The sequence below is a fragment of the Perna viridis genome, chromosome 13 (genome assembly GCF_037379345.1).
Source record: "Perna viridis isolate PV_CMFRI_1.1 ecotype Kerala chromosome 13, ASM3737934v1, whole genome shotgun sequence".
NCBI lineage: Eukaryota > Metazoa > Mollusca > Bivalvia > Mytilida > Mytilidae > Perna > Perna viridis.
This window is the reverse complement of record NC_142457.1, coordinates 18114573-18133164: the sequence shown is the minus strand read 5'-3', so window position 1 is coordinate 18133164 and position 18592 is coordinate 18114573. Positions and strand designations below refer to the sequence as shown.

General features: G+C 34.0%; 2 protein-coding genes across 3 annotated transcripts in view; one reads left to right on the top strand and one right to left on the bottom strand.

Moving 5' to 3' along the window:
- Positions 1-874: 874 nt before the first annotated feature.
- Positions 875-8167, bottom strand: LOC148599814 (uncharacterized). Of its 2 annotated transcripts, none has more exons than XM_088557907.1 (3): positions 8094-8167; positions 5198-5390; positions 875-3342 (listed from the first exon to the last, which is right to left on the bottom strand). In XM_088557907.1, exons 2-3 carry the CDS (start codon positions 5349-5351, stop codon positions 956-958), a joined length of 2541 nt encoding a protein of 846 aa, XP_088414033.1. In that variant the 5' UTR covers positions 5352-5390; positions 8094-8167; the 3' UTR covers positions 875-955. The 2 variants fall into 2 exon arrangements, with proteins under 2 accessions (XP_088414033.1, XP_088414034.1); XM_088557908.1 differs by having other exon boundaries at positions 8052-8137.
- Positions 8168-13763: 5596 nt separating this feature from the next.
- The window catches only part of LOC148599813 (MAGUK p55 subfamily member 7-like), a 36622-nt gene continuing 31793 nt past the window's right edge, over positions 13764-18592 (top strand). The window contains exon 1 of the mRNA XM_088559162.1: positions 13764-13885. The gene's annotated coding sequence lies outside the window, so the exon portion shown is untranslated. The remainder of the gene's footprint in view (positions 13886-18592) is intronic.

Genomic DNA, 18592 nt, shown 5'->3' with positions numbered 1-18592 from the left:
TATAGCTGATCTGATCAGAAATAAAGAATATCGTTTGGCTAGATCCTTCAATCTCAGTTTATGCTATATAGATGACGTGTTATTTTTAAACAATCCTAATTTCGGGGATTTGTTACATCGCATCTACCCAAAAGAACTTGAGACAAAGGATACTACAGACACTGTGAAGTCAGTCTCATGTCTTGACCTACACTTAGAAATCGATGGTAATGGAAAACTATTGACCAAACTTTACGACAAACGTGATGACTTTTCATTCAGAATTGTCAACTTTCCTTTCATCTGTGGCAACATCCCTTCGGCACCTGTGTATGGAGTGCTTATATCACAACTCATACGTTATGCCAGTGCATGCCGAAACTACGCAAACTTTTTTGTATTGCGCTAGAACTCTAACAAATAGGCTTATGTTGCTACAAGATTGAAGTCATCACTACAGAAGTTTTTTGGTCGTCATCATGAACTCGTGGATCGTTATGTTGTATCCATCTGCATCATGAAAACTGATTTATTTAACGGGTCATAGTTTTCCTTTCCTCGTTTGTCTATCCCGAACTTGACTTTTATGAACAACTCGGCGAGTGTTTCTAGAAAAGCAGAGGACGCTTACCCTACCGGTGCACCTGATCCATGCTCCCAGTTTTTAGTGGAGTCCGAGTTGCTCATTTGCTTTTGTTGCTTTGCATGTATGATTTTAGTTACTTTATGTTCTTTGTTGTGTATGTCTGTTTTCCATGTCTGGTCTTTGCTATAACCTTGGTTCCCTTGATTACTCTCTTACATCTGGACAGAAACCAAATACATGTGTAGCACTCACTACAAAGAGAGAACTCCTTGAGTAAGAATATGTTCTCAGATAAGTGGGGCTTTGACATGCATGTTTCAGATGTTTATTGTTTTGCCTCATTCTTACTAATACTAATTGTAGATGTACATAAGGCGATGATAGTGTTTGTCATGATACATTAGGAGATACTTCGCACTCTGCAATATGTACATGAGTTAATATGTGCATCTGCAGCTGTTTAGAACTTGAAAACTGTAAGGAACAATGGCAACAGGAATAGGATATTACCTCAGAATGTTTCTTTTGCAAATGTGAATGAAAGTGTTTCTTCTCGTTAAAAGATTTCCCACACTTATCACAAACATATGGACGTTCATTTGTATGAAGACGTGTGTGTCTTTTGTAATTATATTCACGATTGAACTTCTTGCCACATACAATACATTCGAAAGGTTTTTCGCCAGTGTGTATTCTCATGTGTACATTTAAGTCTCTTCTCTGGCCGAAGAATTTTCCACACATTTCACACTGTTGAGGTTGGTAGGTATATTTAGCAGCACTTTTCTTCTCGCCATTTGTGTCCATTGTCACTAAAGCTGTCACTGTGTCAGATAAATTATGAACATGTACAGGACCTAAGTGTAGCCTCATGTGCCTCTTAAGATATTCCTGGCAAGTGAACTCTCTTCCACACTCACCGCATTTATATGGTGTCTCACCACTATGCCTCGCTTCATGCCTAACCAAGCCTTTCTTATCATTAAAACTTTGAGGACATAACTTGCATTTAAAAGGTTTATCATCAGAGTGTAGTATTTTATGCCTTCTCAGGTTGCTACTACGACTAAATGCCCTACCACAGACTTCACATGTGTAAGGTTTTTCACCAGTGTGTGTTCTCATGTGAACCTCAAGGTCAGAGTGTAGTTGTAAACCACATATCTCACATGTAACGCAATTATCCCCCGTATGTATAGAAAAGTGTTTCATAAGTTCCCCTTTGAGTATAAATTTTTTTCCACATATGCTGCATTTAAAAGGCTTTTCACCTGTATGCCTTCTCATATGTCGTATGTATAACATCCTATACACAAAATCCTTACCACATAAGTTACATTTGTAAAGACTTTTGCTTGCGTTATCCTCTACTGATGAGCACAAATCTTGAGGTCCATTGTTGGCGCCTTCTTTTTCTGATGTACTTAAAACTTGAGAATTTGTGCTGATGCTTTCATCTACTTGAGTAACGTTTTCATGCATTTTCGCACTCAATGGCAGAGAGTCATCGTCCTTTTCCTTCAATGAGGTTTTCAAATCTTGACAACTGGGGGTAATATCTTCCTTCATTGATGTACTGATAGATTGAGAGTCTACTTTGACACATTCTTTCACAGTGGTGTCAAAAGCTGGAGTGTCATTGTTGACATCTTTCCTCACTGATGCACTCAACATTTGTGTGTTGCTGGTTACAGCTTTTATCACCGGTGTACACAAAGCTGAAAAATTATCATCATGAATCTTTTGATGCCTTTGTAGACTATTAATCAGTCTAAATCCTTTGCCGCATTGGTCACATTTGTAAGGTCTTTCACCAGTATGTATTCTCAAATGCCCTTGGAGAGAATATTCCATCTTAAAACCTTGACCACAGATACCACATATGAGAGGTTTATCACCATGCGTTTTCATGTGTTTTCTCAGTTGATGTTCATTATCGAAACTGGTTCCACACAATCTGCAATGAAGCTGTGTTTCACCAGTATGGGTTTTCAAATGCTCTTTTAGGTGAAAGTTCCTATGAAATGCCTTATCGCATATTTCACACTTATAAGGCGTATCACCAACATGTGTTTTCATGTGCATTCTCAAACTTGGTTTCTGACAAAAGTCCTTGCCACATAATTCACATTTGTAAAGTTTTTTTCCAGAATGTATCTTCTTGTGCAAACTAAGATTACTCTGTTGGCGAAATTCTTTATCACAAAATTCACATTTATATGGTGTTTCACCAGTATGTGTTCTTTTGTGCTCTTTTAGATGAACATTCTGATTAAACCCCTTGCCACATAAATCACAGGTGAAAGGTTTATTATCAGAATGAATTATCATGTGTCTTCGTAAGTTTTCACTTCTATTAAAACTTTTACCACATTGTTTACAACAGAAAGCTCTTCCTCCCTTCTGTGATTTATTGTCATCAGATTGTAATACAGTGTCACCAGATTGTAATGTCATATCACAAGATAATAATTGATTGTCACCTGATTGTAACGTTTTGTAAAAAGTTTGTTTAATTGTGTTATTGGTATGGGTTGTGGAAGAACGTAGTTGGTTTTGGGTTTTTCTTGGGCTTTGCAGCTTGTCATTTAGTGAAGTGAGCTGGTCATTCTCAAATAACTGGTTTAAATAGGCTGTTTCTGTTTTACCTGATGACGAAGTACATGTATGATAATCTTGTCTCATACATGTATCATTTATTATGAACATCAGCGACGGCTCCTGTGATTCTTCCATTTCTTGCTTTATATTCAAACTTTTTTCACAAGATATCCCACCTGTTTAAGTAAATACAAAGAAATACGACAACCAAGTATCTACAGACAATACAGACAATGAAAACACAGGTGATGACAGCACCATACTCTTATATGACTACAAAATGTAAAGGGCCATAAAAAATAGACATATTTGTTTTTAATAATCACTTATTAAAATTTGATTTGTTTTCTGTTCCAGACAGTATGGATACCATCAACTTCATTTTTTTTCAGAAAAGTAGTAGTCATCTTGAATAAAAATAATCTATATTAGATAAATTAATATAACATGTATAGCTCAAAATGTTGCACACAAGCTCACAAAAAGAATACTCAAATGGAGTTATACATGTTAAATAATAAACATTAAAATACACCAATAATCTCCTATCTGACTCCACTGACAGTATTTACATTTGTATATTACAGTACAGAAAGAGACATACTGTGACTGATCACTAACATGGTGGTACACCACTCTGTGAGTGGTAGGCAATTACATCGTTATTTTCATAAAATTTCTTACAATTTTTTTGGAAGTTGTTGAGCGTAACCTACCATTCAAAATTTCAGAAAAATTGGGAACTTTCTATTTGGATAAAACAATTGTGGGTTACCACTATCAGAGTGGTGTTCCACCATGTCAGTGATTACTCATGGTATGCCTCATTCTGTACTGTACTGTACATCACAACATGTAATGCCTTCCTGTGCATATTATTCTATCAAAATCTCTTTTGTAGGAGTTGTGTTTAAAAAGGTTTTATTAACAAGTAATACCCATAAGTTTGATTATCTCTCTTTCCAATAGCAATTGATTTCTCTTGTGTATGTTACAAAAACTTTCTTTAAATTGTCTTCAAACTCTGTTAAACAGTTTTGGAGGAATTAGGCTTATTGTTTAACATGTAAAACCGTTAAGTCTGTTTGTCGCCATTTTGAGTCCTCCGAAGAAAATCATATTTTGCATGCACTCTTATTAACATGATGCTTAAACATGTTATCAAATTTCACTGAAATCCGAGGAGCAGTTTAGGAGGCATTGCACTTACAAAAAAAGTTGAACAATAAACAGATGGGGTTATGGATAAACATATAGGGTGATTTCTTTTATTTTTAAAACTTTGTTTGCTAGGGATACAATAACAAACAGGTTGTGCTAACACACTTAATTCATTCACCTCCCATTAGTTTTTAGCAATATGAGTCCCAAAAATCTGAAATATTATAAAGTCAGAAAAAATTATTCAGAGAGAAAGAGCACTTATTCACACATGTACCACCTTTTAAACTGGGGTAGCGAGAATAAAATATCACCAAAAAATGGTGATTGATTTTGGCCAAATCTGGTGACTAATTGAGTTTTGTACGTAATTTTTGGGAGCTAGAGAATAAGTTTATTGAGAGTGTAGCATATACAGCCCTACGATTTGACGGATAGATGACTGCTGACTGACTGATTGTTGATGGATCAATAACCAATGCCCAGTGACCCATCAGATCGAATTCATTTTATGTTAAATGACAGATGATCTGTTAAAAATAAATGTAAAATAAAAGTATTATTTGATGTTTATATCTACCGCATTATTATAATATGTGTAAAATTGACAAATAAAACTTTTAAATCTGAAATATATATTGACTGCTCTTTGGTCATGTGATGCGATCACTGGTTCAATGGATTGGTTTGATGGATCCATGACTGATCAGAAACTGATTGGTGATCGATGACCTATTTCAATTTCTGTTGCATGGATTGGTTCAGCTACTGTAATGTTTTTTTTTCTTTTTCAAAATTCTGGTCAACAAATTCATATATATTGTTTTCCATGAACTATGAATGTCCACATCTGATTTTATTTTTACGTACCTTTTTCTTCAGGAACTAAACCCGGGTTCAATTCATAATTTGGTTCTTCTTTGATCACTGCATCCTGATATTCATCATGGTAAGGCTCAGACTTAATGGGATGCTGCACTATCATCTCACTCTCACCCATCTCATTGGCAGTTTCAGTATCCATTATGTATGTGTTTGCAAGATGTTCAGACCACAACTAATCCTGCAATATAAAAGTCAAAAATAGTATACAAGTGTTATACACAGTAGTGGAAAAAAAGGAGTTGGTTTGGTAAGGGCAAAATTTGGCTTCAAATTCAAAGACTACAGGAAGAAATTTTAATGGCGTTTCTCCAACTCTTTAATGTGTTTTTATCCGGATTTGATTGGTTTTTGATGATCATTTGAACATATACGGTCATGTATGCCCTTCAAACTTGGCTGAAATTGGAAAAAAAAACTGTAACAAAAGCCTAGAAAAGATCAGCATTTGTGCAGTGTTCATGCTTTTAAAAATGGCCGGATGTGTGTACATTTTCATGCTTCATATATTTTGTGTATAATTGTCAAGTTACAACTCATGTGAAAATATTTTGAGTGAACAAATGTGTGGGCATTTCCATCATAAAAATGCAGAAATATAAAAAAATTTAAGGTTTTTGTAAAAGTTACATAAATGTGTACACTTATTTCTGGAATAACGTTATAAACCTTGTCAAAAGTGTTCGCTACAATTTTTAACTATAACAGTACTGCTACATGTACCTAAAAATCAAATTTTTAAAAATGCATAAATTAAGAGGTCAAAAGGGGTTCTTTCTGAACTTCCTCCTTTGAAAAAGTAAAGGTTTCTGGCCAATATTTACCCAAAATTTTCACCAAATTTCTCCAAAAAGGGAAGGTTCCAACAAATGTTATCATATTAAGTTTTACATGACATGTGAATGTTGCATTAGATTTAATGACCACCATTTGTATTTTAAACAAATGCAATATTTAGAATTATAGGTAAAGTTTAATTTGAATGAATCATCTAGGCTGCAATGATACACCTGAACCACAAATGATAAGTATTGCGATATTGTGGACAAATGATATGTATTATGAAACATACTGTGAACAAAATGTTGTCATATTTCTGATTTGATAAATGAGATGGTCATGGCACTAGTTCCATGTTGGTCAGTGTTCTAGGATTTTTCAGAAATTGAGGTTTCCTCGGTAAAAAATCCATATAAAATCAACTTTCCCACAGTCAATGACTGCTTTCCTAACAAATCCTTACAGCATATAAAGTTTTCAACTTGCCACGGAAAAGTGTAACTAAGTACCTAACTTTAACTGACCCAAATTTCACTTGCCCTTAGGTTTCCATTTTTTTCCATTATAGCCGCTTACATGAATAAATATAAATAAGAAAGAACACGAGTTTCACCCACAGCGTAAAAAAAGAAAGGTTATTTTTTCACCAAATTCAATATTTAAAGCCATGTAAATGTTTGAATAAATCATACAGCACATTTTTGTACATTCTCCAATATTGTAAGCGGCGTCACTCATATTGTGTATCCTATATCAATGGGCAAAATATATATACATATAATGGTATGGTATATCTTTGCATCCCTAGAAACATCCATCATTTTCTATAACAAAACCATGGAAAGACGAAAGCCACTATTTATCTATCTATCTGCAATCAGTCAAAAATCAGTCACTGAACCAATAAATAGTTATACTGTAAATGCCAGAATGAATTAATTACCACGTTATCTTATCCTAACTCCATTTTTTTACTGATTGATTTCTAGCATACTAATGATAAATTTTTTTTTTATTAAAGTGGAATACATACATGTATGTAATATGCACCGAATAGAACTAAAGTTTATTACGTTTTATATGTAGTGCTTTATAAGTACATTTTTAATTCAAAAAGGTAAAGAATTTTTCCTTCATAGATTTTGTTATGCAAGCATAGCTTCGCAATAACATGTTTGTAAAATAAAAGTTTTATCTACCCTGCATGTACATTGTTTGTACCTAATTCATTTATTTAGGCCAAAAAAGACAGAGTGGTGTACAAAATTGTACATATATATTTGTACATGTTAAAATGTAAGATAAATATAGTATTGACAGCCAAATGCTGTATTTACTGTGCAGCATTAAAACGGTTAAAAGCTACAAATGTACAATGTATGGTTCTGCATTTAAGTGACTTCATGGAACAAAATGCTGAATAAATACATAATATAATCTGATAGGGAACACAGCTCAAGCTCTTACTTCCAGAGAGGAGAGCAACATGCAAGTGCAAGTTAGTGTGTTGCAAAATGATGAGGACAAAAAATTATTGTCCAGAAGTGATATGTCACAGAGTGAATGTAAAGTAACAATAAGTGTCCCAAAAAATATTTTAAAAAACTAAAACAACTTCTTGGACATGTCAACTTAATTTAAAAGTTTATTAAAAATATGTACAATGATTAATGATTATGAGAATGTCAAAAAGCAATCAATATCCCACCCTTTTACAATATTAAAATACAGGAATTTTATGTGTGTGAACATACATTTGCTATTTAAAACACCTATATACAATGTATTTCATGTATTTTGATAGTAATTCATAAATTTAATGATAAAATTATTTCCAACAAATATAAGTAGTCAGTGTCCTCTTGTGGATAAGCTAGTAGTGCTCATGCATGTATATGTCCATGATGTACCTACAACTATGTGTCATTACAGTGAACCCTTATAGCAATATATAGATATAGCCTTATAGGTCAAATTGAAATGTTGTGCTCGCATGTAGCCAATGCCAACTCCATATTAAACAATACAACTCAATCCTGTACACATATTTGACATTTTTAACCTGAAAAGAAAACAAAATATGATACAAATCATCGACACCCACCCTTATTTGAACATCAAATGTAACTAATTCATATTGTGTTGACAATTGAATAGGGGGTAGATTTAGCGAGGAAATGTAACGAGAAATAGCAATGGAACACACAAATATGTCATGACGTCCCATTTTTAAGTCGGCCCATTTTCCACGAATGCTTTCATTCAAAGTAGCATTTTTGTTTGTATTCAGTTCAAAATTTGTTTATTACTTTTGGCTTTTTTTGCATCTAATTTCAAGACAGATTCAACCAAATTAAAAAAAAATACATTTTTAAGCAACATCTGCTTGTATCAAGGAAAGTTAATACTGATAAGAAATAGAATAATACACGATTGTTATTACCTAAAAACATTTTATATTGAGATATTCTAGGAAAACTCATAACCAAATTATACAATAAACGTGATGACTTTTCATTGCGTCCATGTTATTGTCAACTTAACGCGGACTTTTTGTACAGAGCTAGACTTCTTACAATGAATTAAGTTTCTAGAACAGGGTTAGTACTTGTATTAAAAGATTAAAGTTTTTACTACAAAAAAATATGGAAAGCATCATAATCTCGGTAATCGCTACCTTATCACAGTTTTCCTTATAAGTTCTTCTTTCGCAGGGGAGGATCCAGACACTTCGAGAAGGAGGAGTGCCAGCCGGGATTCCTCAGAAAAGGGGTACTTTATGTAGGACATTATTTGCAATTTTTTGCCAATTTCATACCTGAAAATGATTAATTTTCCAATAAAAAGGGGTGTCAACCTCCTGCACCCTCTTGCGGATCCGCTACTCTTTCGTCCTCCCTGGACATGACATTTTTTTAGCAAGTCGGCGAATGTTCACAGAAAAGCAAAGGACGCTTACCTTACCGACCCACATGCATGGTCCATGTTCCCTGTTTTTAATACTGATTCGTGTCTGGGCTGTTACTTTGTCTTTTTGTGTTAGTGTTTGGTATTTGGCATGAGGTATACATACATCAACTTGAATTTTCTGTACAATTTTGATCCTCCAAAATTATCATAATTCACTTTTTTTGGGCCACGGTGGGAACTTACAGATGGTTTCTATCTATATATCATTTGCTCTGAAGATCATTCTCCTCGTTCCGTTGCTTGCCCTGGAATATGAAAACAATTAATAAGTAGAATATTATTTAACACATACATATATTTATACAGTGTCACTAAGATTTACAATATAATTTGATCAATTTGGTTATACCCATGCACATATGTACAAATGTAGATGATTGCAGCTTAAAACAATATTCATAAAAAAACCTCCATCTATTATAAACGTCTACAGAAATTATTTTTTGGCATCCGAGGAATATATACTATCTACATGTAAATTGTCAAAAACCAAGACATCCGAGAAGACACTGTGCATCTAATACAAAGCGCCGACCTTTCCAACATAGGCATTTTTCATCACATCCTCTTAATGATTCATGTATCTTCACTTTGCTACAGAATTTGTGAATGAAAGATTTTTCTGATTGTTTCCTTTATTTTGTAGTATGTTTATTAGTTTGTGTTTTGTTTCATGTTTTTATTTTTTGCTTTAGTAGCAAATTAGATATACGATACCATGTTGGGGGGGGGGCGGATCCAGGATTTCAACTAAAATTTGAGGGGATAAGGAGACGTAAAGAGAATTATAATTTGTGAGTGGAGAATTTTGTGAAAAAGATACCATGGGGTGGGGGGGGATCCAGGATTTCAACTAAAATTTGAGGGGATAAGGAGACGTAAAGAGAATTATAATTTGTGAGTGGAGAATTTGTGAAAAATCGATTTAACGCTTCGACCCATGTTACTAAAGGCCACTGAGCTCAATTTCGTAGACAATAAATAAATAAATAAATAAAATAAATAAATAAAAAATCTCGTAATAATGCAAAACTTACGCCCAGTAACGTGAAATATTTGTCTTGTTTTTTTTATATATAAAGAAACGAGAAAATCTTTGATTTGTCCCCCTGTATTTCTGCACTTCCACTTTCTAATTTGCCTTTTTTTGTGTTGGAGGTCAAAATGCAAGGGAGATTTAAAAACTGTTTCATTCTTTACATAAAGTAGTACTTTTGTTTTGTTTAGTCAAACGAAATCATTATGAAACTTTTATATCAAGAATGAAAATGGGATGAAAAAAAAAACAAAACAAAACAAAAACATTATATAGGAGTAACAATCATCTTTGATGTAAAAGGTCATGACAACAGAAAGGCACTTAATTCGTTTTATCAATGCCGATGGGAGCTAACTACCAAACATTTTTTTAAAGTAGGGGCATGCAAATTACCAAGCTTCCCCCATGATTACATCACGATCACTATGAAAAGTTGATATAGAAATGGCCACTTGCTAGTAATCGAAACAAAATGCTTTCAGTTTCAATGTATATAGCTTTCGCTGGCCGGGTCATTCCTCCTCGTAGGATTAATCTGGGCTATAACTTAGTACATGATGTATGGTAGTACGGGACAGCTCATCTAGGTATTGTTTTGTAGGATGGAAGATCAAATTAACGATACATGGCTCAACAAATTAATACTATAGAAACATCTCATAATGTGACGACTTACGGGGTGCCCAATGGAACTCTTGTGGTTTTGTACTCAAAATTCAATTTTGTACAGACAAAAATAATTTTGTTCAACAAAAATGAGTTCTGATTAACAAAATTGATAACATACTACAAATGTTCACTTTTGTGGCGCAAAATTCAATTTTGTGTCATAAAAATCAATCTTGTGTCACAAAAATCAATTTTGTGAGACAAAAGTCTATTTTGTGTCACAAAAGTCAATTTTGTGTGCAAATTAGTTTACAGAATCCTTTGAATATGCAAATGAATTCTCTCATCACGATTTTGTAAGGTTTATCATGGATATAGTTACCACAAGTTTCCGATTACTTCCAGCAACGCAGGACGGTTAAGGCCGTATTACATGTTTACAAGTGAAATTAAAAAAAAATCTTTTAAGTTGCATTCTACAGTAAAACTGATTTGAAGTGACTAAAATTGCTATTATACGTTTTCTATGAGATTTGTTTGATAAAACAGGTTTTAAAATACGCGATTTTTCTACTTTCGATTTATTGGGATTTCTCCTGGTGAATCACGTGATCATTTCCTGACATCTTTCAACTCAACTATAAATGCTTTGTCCGACCTGTTTTAGAAATTAGAAATGTGTTGTGCGGTGAAATTTGTCAATCTCTCAAAGTCGGCGAAAGATTATTTTGTTCCACTATCCCTCAAGTTTTTTTTTTCTTCTTTTTTTTTGCCAGATACAGATAAATTCCCTACTTCCTTCCGATTCTATTTATGTTTGCCACAAAAAATTCGGTTGAGTGGAACAGGTCGGGCGAGATGAAAAACCGACATAGTGCGTGTCTAACTTTCGTTTCCCTTTTGTTTACAAATGCTCAAATAATCTATCTTTAGATTCAAGATTAAGTGACCCAGTGGGTTATACGACTACGATATCCGATATTTCTTTCACTTATGTGCTTAATTATAACCGTGCACATTCGTACCTTATCCACTGTACTGCAGTGAATGCTTAAGTTTGTAATACACGTGTACATGATGCTGCAATTCAATTGCATATCCAAAGAATTATGTAAACTAATTTGCATACAAAATTGACTTATGTGACACAAAATTGACTTATGTGACACAAAATTGAATTTTGTCTCACAAAATTGAATTGTGTGACACAGAATTGACTTTTGTGACACAGAATTGACTATTGTGACACAAATTTAAATTTTGCCTCACAAAATTGAATTATGTCTCAAAAAATGACTTTCGTCATTACAAAATTGAAGTGATCATAAAACAAGTCTGTGTAACATAGTTGTGTACGACAAAATTATTTTGTTACGACGGAATTCAATTTTGTGAACACAAAATTAATTTTGATGAAAAAAAGATCAAGTCCCATTCGGCGCCCCGTACGACTCTATTCTCTTCACTGCTCCATCACATCAAATTGGAGCAGTGTGCCGAATAGAGCCGTCACGTTCTGAGATGCTTATATATATATATATATATATATATATATATATATATATACACGAACTAGGGGTGGATCAAGATATTTGAAAACAGAATCCACAAAAGGGGGTCTTCTGTGTTATTATTAACGTTTAATGCCAAAATTTTGTGCAAAATGTACAAAGTTTTCTAATAAAAAAGGGGAGAGGGGTTCCAACTCTGAGGAACCCTCCCTGGATCTGACATTAGGTACCTACACAATAAGCAGAATTCATCTTGCCATGTAATGGTGAAACGCGTGATTGCAGTGGCGGATCCAGTGGAGAGTTCCGGGGGGTGGGGGGGGTGGGGTTAACTCCCTCGCGATGGAAAATTAGTTCAGTTTTGTTCAGAATGTGGGTAAAAATGAACGAATTGTAGCCTTGAACACTCCCCTTGTAAACGTCATGCCTGGTCCCTAATAGAGTTTTGGATCCTCTCCTTTTCGCAGTATATGTCATATATAGGCAAAATGCATCTTTGAAGAACCATTAACGAAGTTATTGAATCATGTTTACCTACATGCAATGACTACTTGATCTACATGTATACAGGTAATGATATACATACACTTTTTCATTACATCACATTCAGAAAAAATCGTACATGTATAAAATACATGTACATAAATCCCAATGACCCAATTGGGATCAAATAGTTCTTTAACTTGCCAAAAAAAAATAAAATAAATTGAAAGAGAAAAAAAAGGATTTTATTTCATTTTTAGTGGATTAGAAGCTAAAAATGTTATTTTATAACTCATAACTAAATATACATAATACATCGGTTATTTAAAAATCATCATATTAATATCATTTTATCGCTACCAGGATATTTTTTATTGTATCGATCATAATTATCATTAGCGGTTACCATATAATATAATATATGTATATCAATTAAATGAAAAAATTAAACGATTAAACGATTTGATCAAACGGAGATGTCGATATATTCTTCGAGATAACGAACTGTACATTTAAGCTCATCTATTTGCGACGGCAGCCAAACAGTCATTTATACAGTGGTACGTATGTGACCTTTGGATTTCCCATACGCCGTGACTTATGTCGTTTTTGCTTTTTTACAAATTAAGTCATGTCCAAGTTAATAGTCATGCAGCAGTAGTGATTTATGAAAAAAAAACATAATTCAATCAGTAGAGCTCGCGTTAGCTCTAGAATATAAATTGATCACACGCCTCGTACAACGCAGTCATTCAAGAGCGCACGTGAGATGAATGTACTCGTAATGCATCACATGAATCTTATATATTCACGCTTTCAGAGTCAAAGATAAGGTTTTATTATTGCATTGATTTAAGGAGGTATTCCATTAAACCTCCAATCGCAATCGCAATTTTGTCAAATTAACAAAATTCTCGGAAATCAGGAAAATCCATTTGAATGCTGTCAGAAAATCAATTGCTGCCGAAAATTGAATTTCGAGCACAACACGTTAATTCTGCATTTGTTTTATCGAGACTTGTACTCAATCATATTCCACTATCCCTAGGCCATAATGTCAAACACAGAGTTTTCTGCAGAGACTGCAGTGTATTTGTTCTAACATATCGATTATTGGTAAACCCTGAGTCAGCAAGCTACTCGGATGCCTTCAGACTTCATCGGAAAACAGCAGACGATAGCGCGTGAGGTTTCCATTAGCAGACAGCATTGTGATGATGAATTTAGGAATATTGGAGATGGTCTTTGAAATGTGATGGAAGTTAATGCTCGTTTGTAGCAAAGGTTGGTAGTTTTACGGATACTAATTTCATTGTTTTGTAAATAATTAATGTTTTGATTGTCAATCGAAATTTGCTTAAATTCACATTACATTCACCGGGCTTATTACTACCAATAGTAGCATAATTAGTTTTGTGAAATTATTCTTGTTTGCGTTTAATTTATCTTATCGTCATTTTTAGTTCCATGTTTATACTCTTGTTGTTATGGAATTTCATAATAGAGAGCAAATGGTTTAATATTATGAAGAAAACTACCAGATCATCATTTTTATATACAGCCCGACTTTTATCGTATTTAAGAAACGACGATGACACAGATACAAAAAATAAATAATAATAGTAATAACCCATTTGTTTAGTTTGGATTTTGTTTCTTTGTTCTTTCGTCACATGCCTGTTTTATTTCTTTGCAAACAGAGGCGGATCAAGGGATTCAGGTTTGGGGTCGTTGTTTGAATAAAAGCCGAGCCAAGCTTAGTGTGACAAGAACATTTTGGGAGATTTGTGAAAGTCAAGATTTCGTATGCACATACATCCAAAATATTATTGGTGTGTGTTCACGCCGGCTCCCTTTTGAATCCACGCCTGACCGTTAAGTATACATCGCTCAACACCACTTTTATGTATAAAATAGACGAAAGAAGTGGGCTTGTCTTCTCTTGACAAATCCAATAAATTTTAAGTTAATAATGATGTCAGAAAAATAGATTGGAAACTTAAGGGACTTAGCTTAACTGTACGTATTTTAATCATAATTATTCTCATTAGGGATCTAGATTCTTAAACAGCTCATCGTGTAATGATGTCAATAAACATTTGTATCTTTTTGTCATAACTGCATGGGCACTTGTTGCTCCGTGAAAGACAGTAACATACAAATAGTATGAGAGGGTGCATCCAGAAAAGAAGTTTTCCGGACTATTTTTAACTCAATTTTTACCAATATTTTGCATGAAGAAACTAAAGTTTCAAACAAAATGGAGGGGGCCCAAACCCCGAAATACTCCCTGAATTGCACGAAAGATCTTAGTTGTCACCTGATATTATTTTCACTCGTCACAGTTGTGTTGCTCGATCGGTCATAGTAGTTACATGTACATTATAGTATTAGTCTTTATAAGAAACACCCCCCCCCAAAAAAAAAAAAAAAAAAAAAAAAAAGCTACTGTAATCACATTTTTATTTTTGTTGTTTAGTTGTTTAATGGGTCTTTATGATGAACTGTGAACTTATTCTTTCCAATCTTTCTGCTCTTAGCAGATGATTCACATAAAATATTCAATAGTTTCTATTGTATTTAAGTGTCAATTACAGAGTTATCTCCTTCAATTCTGAATTCTACAGTATATTATTTATAAATCTGGTCTCTTAAGAACAAGGTTCATATAAATGCCACTTGTTAATTTCTGTTTACTATAACATTTTAAAAATAAAATATCAAAAATAAAAATATGTAGCTTTCCAACCATGTGACACATTTTGCATAATTTGAAAAGCAAAATTTGATTGTTTCATAATCTCGGACGACAATTCGTGACATGAATTCGCGCTAAACCTTTGCTACTGTATACCACGAAATGTATGTAGTGGTTTCTTTCTGATAATGTTATATATCATTTATCCAAATCTGGGTTGGTACGGCGAGAAATGATGCCTTGCCTTGGGGTTCTGGGGCAGTTGTAAAATACTTTATCAAAAACAAGCACTATCTTTAAAAAGATGGCCGACGCAGTAAAATTTGTTCTTTTTACTTATGATTTTTTACATTTCATTCGGGAAGTAACACAAGACAGTCAATTTCAATTTTCGATACAGTTTTCTCGAAAGACACTAAGTTATCCGTATTTGGTCAATCGGGAAACAGAATTTCGATCAGGTGACTTGCGTTTCCATGGAAGAGCGTCTTTAAAGTTAAAGGGTAAAATGCAACACTATACCGACTGCGTCGCAAAAATTGACAATAAATTTATGTGCGGCATGCCGTACAAACTACAATTATTGGTACGGCCTTAGCGGTACCTATCGTACTAAGTGCTACGATCCTGTTAAAAATCGAACGTACCAGAAACCAAGTAAGGAATTTCATATATCAAAATAATATTGTGAGATGAAAATGCCGAAGCCCAGGTGTTTTATCAATTTAAAAAAAAACTTTATGCACCCCTCCCATTCCATGTCGATATGCGTTCGTTAGCATGTTCACGCAAACGAAAGGCCGCCACTGAATACCTCCTTGTCTATCTGCTATCATAAATCAACCTTAATGTTAAACAAGCGCTTTTTTCCAATATTATTTTTGTTTTTGTTTTATGATTCCTATCTAATTCGCTGTCCGTTGAAAGACCGTAACTGACGGTCAAATTACATATTATATTATTCTCGTGACTTCTACATAACAACATTATTGATATGTTCTCTTCAGTTAATTACGCGCCCATTTGTAGTCAAATCAATGACGTACATTGACTGACTATGCCGAGCTGTCATGGTAAATTAAGATAACTCCATAAAAATTGAGACAGTAAAACAAAAAGCATTTTTTTCCAGATCCAACTCATTACTATTCTTCATCCGATTCGTTATTGAATTGGTCACAGTTCTTGAGTGATACAAATAAATGGACAATATAATTTTACCGCAAAAAATTGAATGAAGTTCTCTAAAACACCATATTCACAAAGTACGTTTACGAAACAAACGCGAAGTTTTGTTTGGAGAAAGAGGTGCGTAAATAGGTACATGTAAATAGCATTAATACAGGCAGAGCGGAACGATGCGAGAATGTTTGGATAGGATGAGTAAATTTTTTGCAAAAAGAAAGAAAAAACAAAAACAAAAACAAAACTAACTATTTTTTTCTTTTGGGTGGGGGTAAACCAGATCTTTCCTTAAGAACACGCGCATGTTACGGATTTATTCAAAACTTTCGATACATATGCCAATGACAGCAGCTATACATTTTTATACCTTATCCAGACATACTCGCCCAATAATGACAGCCATGCCAAATCTGAGTTGTAAATTCATTTTTATCATGTGTTTATTAGTCCAAAATTTTGAACTTTTTCGCAGTCACTCCCTTAGAATAAACAATCAAAAACAAGCTGAAACAATAGATATATTTCGTTATCTGTTGGACACAAATCTGTGTCCGAATATCCATATCTATTGTACCAAAGACTGAAGTTCACAAAGAAAAGTTTGACATGGAATAGCGTCAAATATTCACTAATCGATGAGCAGTGCTTCCGAAAACCTGTCACATGCATTAAGACCTCATAAATTCCGTTTGTCAATATATCACCTCCAAACCGATTTATTGTGTTCCATTTCCAGTCAATTAATAACCCATTTGTTCAGTAATCAAAACGAAGAATCACTATAAACAGTCGTTTTGAATATTTTCCATATCCGTACGAGTGAGACATGGTCTATTTTATGGAGTAGTAAATTGAAGTGGAGTTTTGAATGGAGTCTTTGATGTGGCGTCTTTTAGTCAAGTGTTATCTTGGACCTGAGTCTTGAGTGAAGTTGTGAAGTGTATGACGTCTCCGAGTGGAGCTATGACGGGTCGTCTTTGAGGGGAGTTGTGAAGTGTCGTCTTTGAGGGGAGTTGTGAAGTGGTGTCTTGGAGGGGAGTTGTGAAGTGGTGTCTTGGAGTAAAAGTTTCGAGTGAAAATTTGGTGTTGTGGAGTTTTCATTTTTATTTAGCCCAGACATTGATTTACTACCAGTAAAGATTATGTAAATTCGTTGCCACATACTTGTACATACACCATCTTCTTTACGGGCATTAGCATTTGTATCACATTGGCTTAACTTATTCTATTTTGGATTGACAAACTTTTGGTGACGGATCAAACATGGATGCCAGGTCTTTCACTGAAAAGGTCATAGCTTTCTTAGATAATTTAAATATTTTATACCAATTTGTTGTTCTGTTTCATTTGATCACTCTTTCACTGATTTATAACATTACATTTATAAAGGTCAGAGCTGGAACACTCCCTACGGTACGTTAAAAAAGCCAACAAAATTTTGAATTAATCAAACGACTATAGGCGACTTTTACATTTACTTAATGTCCGTTCAGGAAGAGTTCAATTATATCCGGGTCAGCTGGTGTAAGATCGGGGGACATTGCAACAGCCTGGGCGCAGTAGGAGACAAGGAGAAATAAACATGATTCAATTGCTACAAAGAATTTTCAAATGATACATATGTAATAAAAAGATGTCAGAATTTTTTTTATGTTAGGAGAAATATTTCCACGTTAATTTTTACCACCTTTTGTTGGGGAACGAGAGGTGTCATTTCCTTTAATGATATTTAAAAAAAAAAACTTTAACAAAAACTAGATGTCACCCAAACTGTACACTAATTATCAAAATGGCCAGAAAAAAAACCCGTTCCCGTAAAATGACAAATCAAAAGAAATCGAATTCAACTCGTGTATGATATTAGGGAGGTGAAACCTTAAACGAAGAGAGATATGACTTCAAACACCTTTCATAGTTTTTGTCAGCCCTGTTATTTTTAACTTTCAAATTAGTGAAATGTATCATGATATATGGTTTGTATCGTCCTTATTCATTCTCCAATTGTCATTGTCTGAAATGTGTGTGGGGCGAAATGTCTAGCTTTGGTAAGGAGTTGTGGGATGTCATGGTCCGATATGTCTTTCGGCCGAGTTGTCCGGTATTGATTA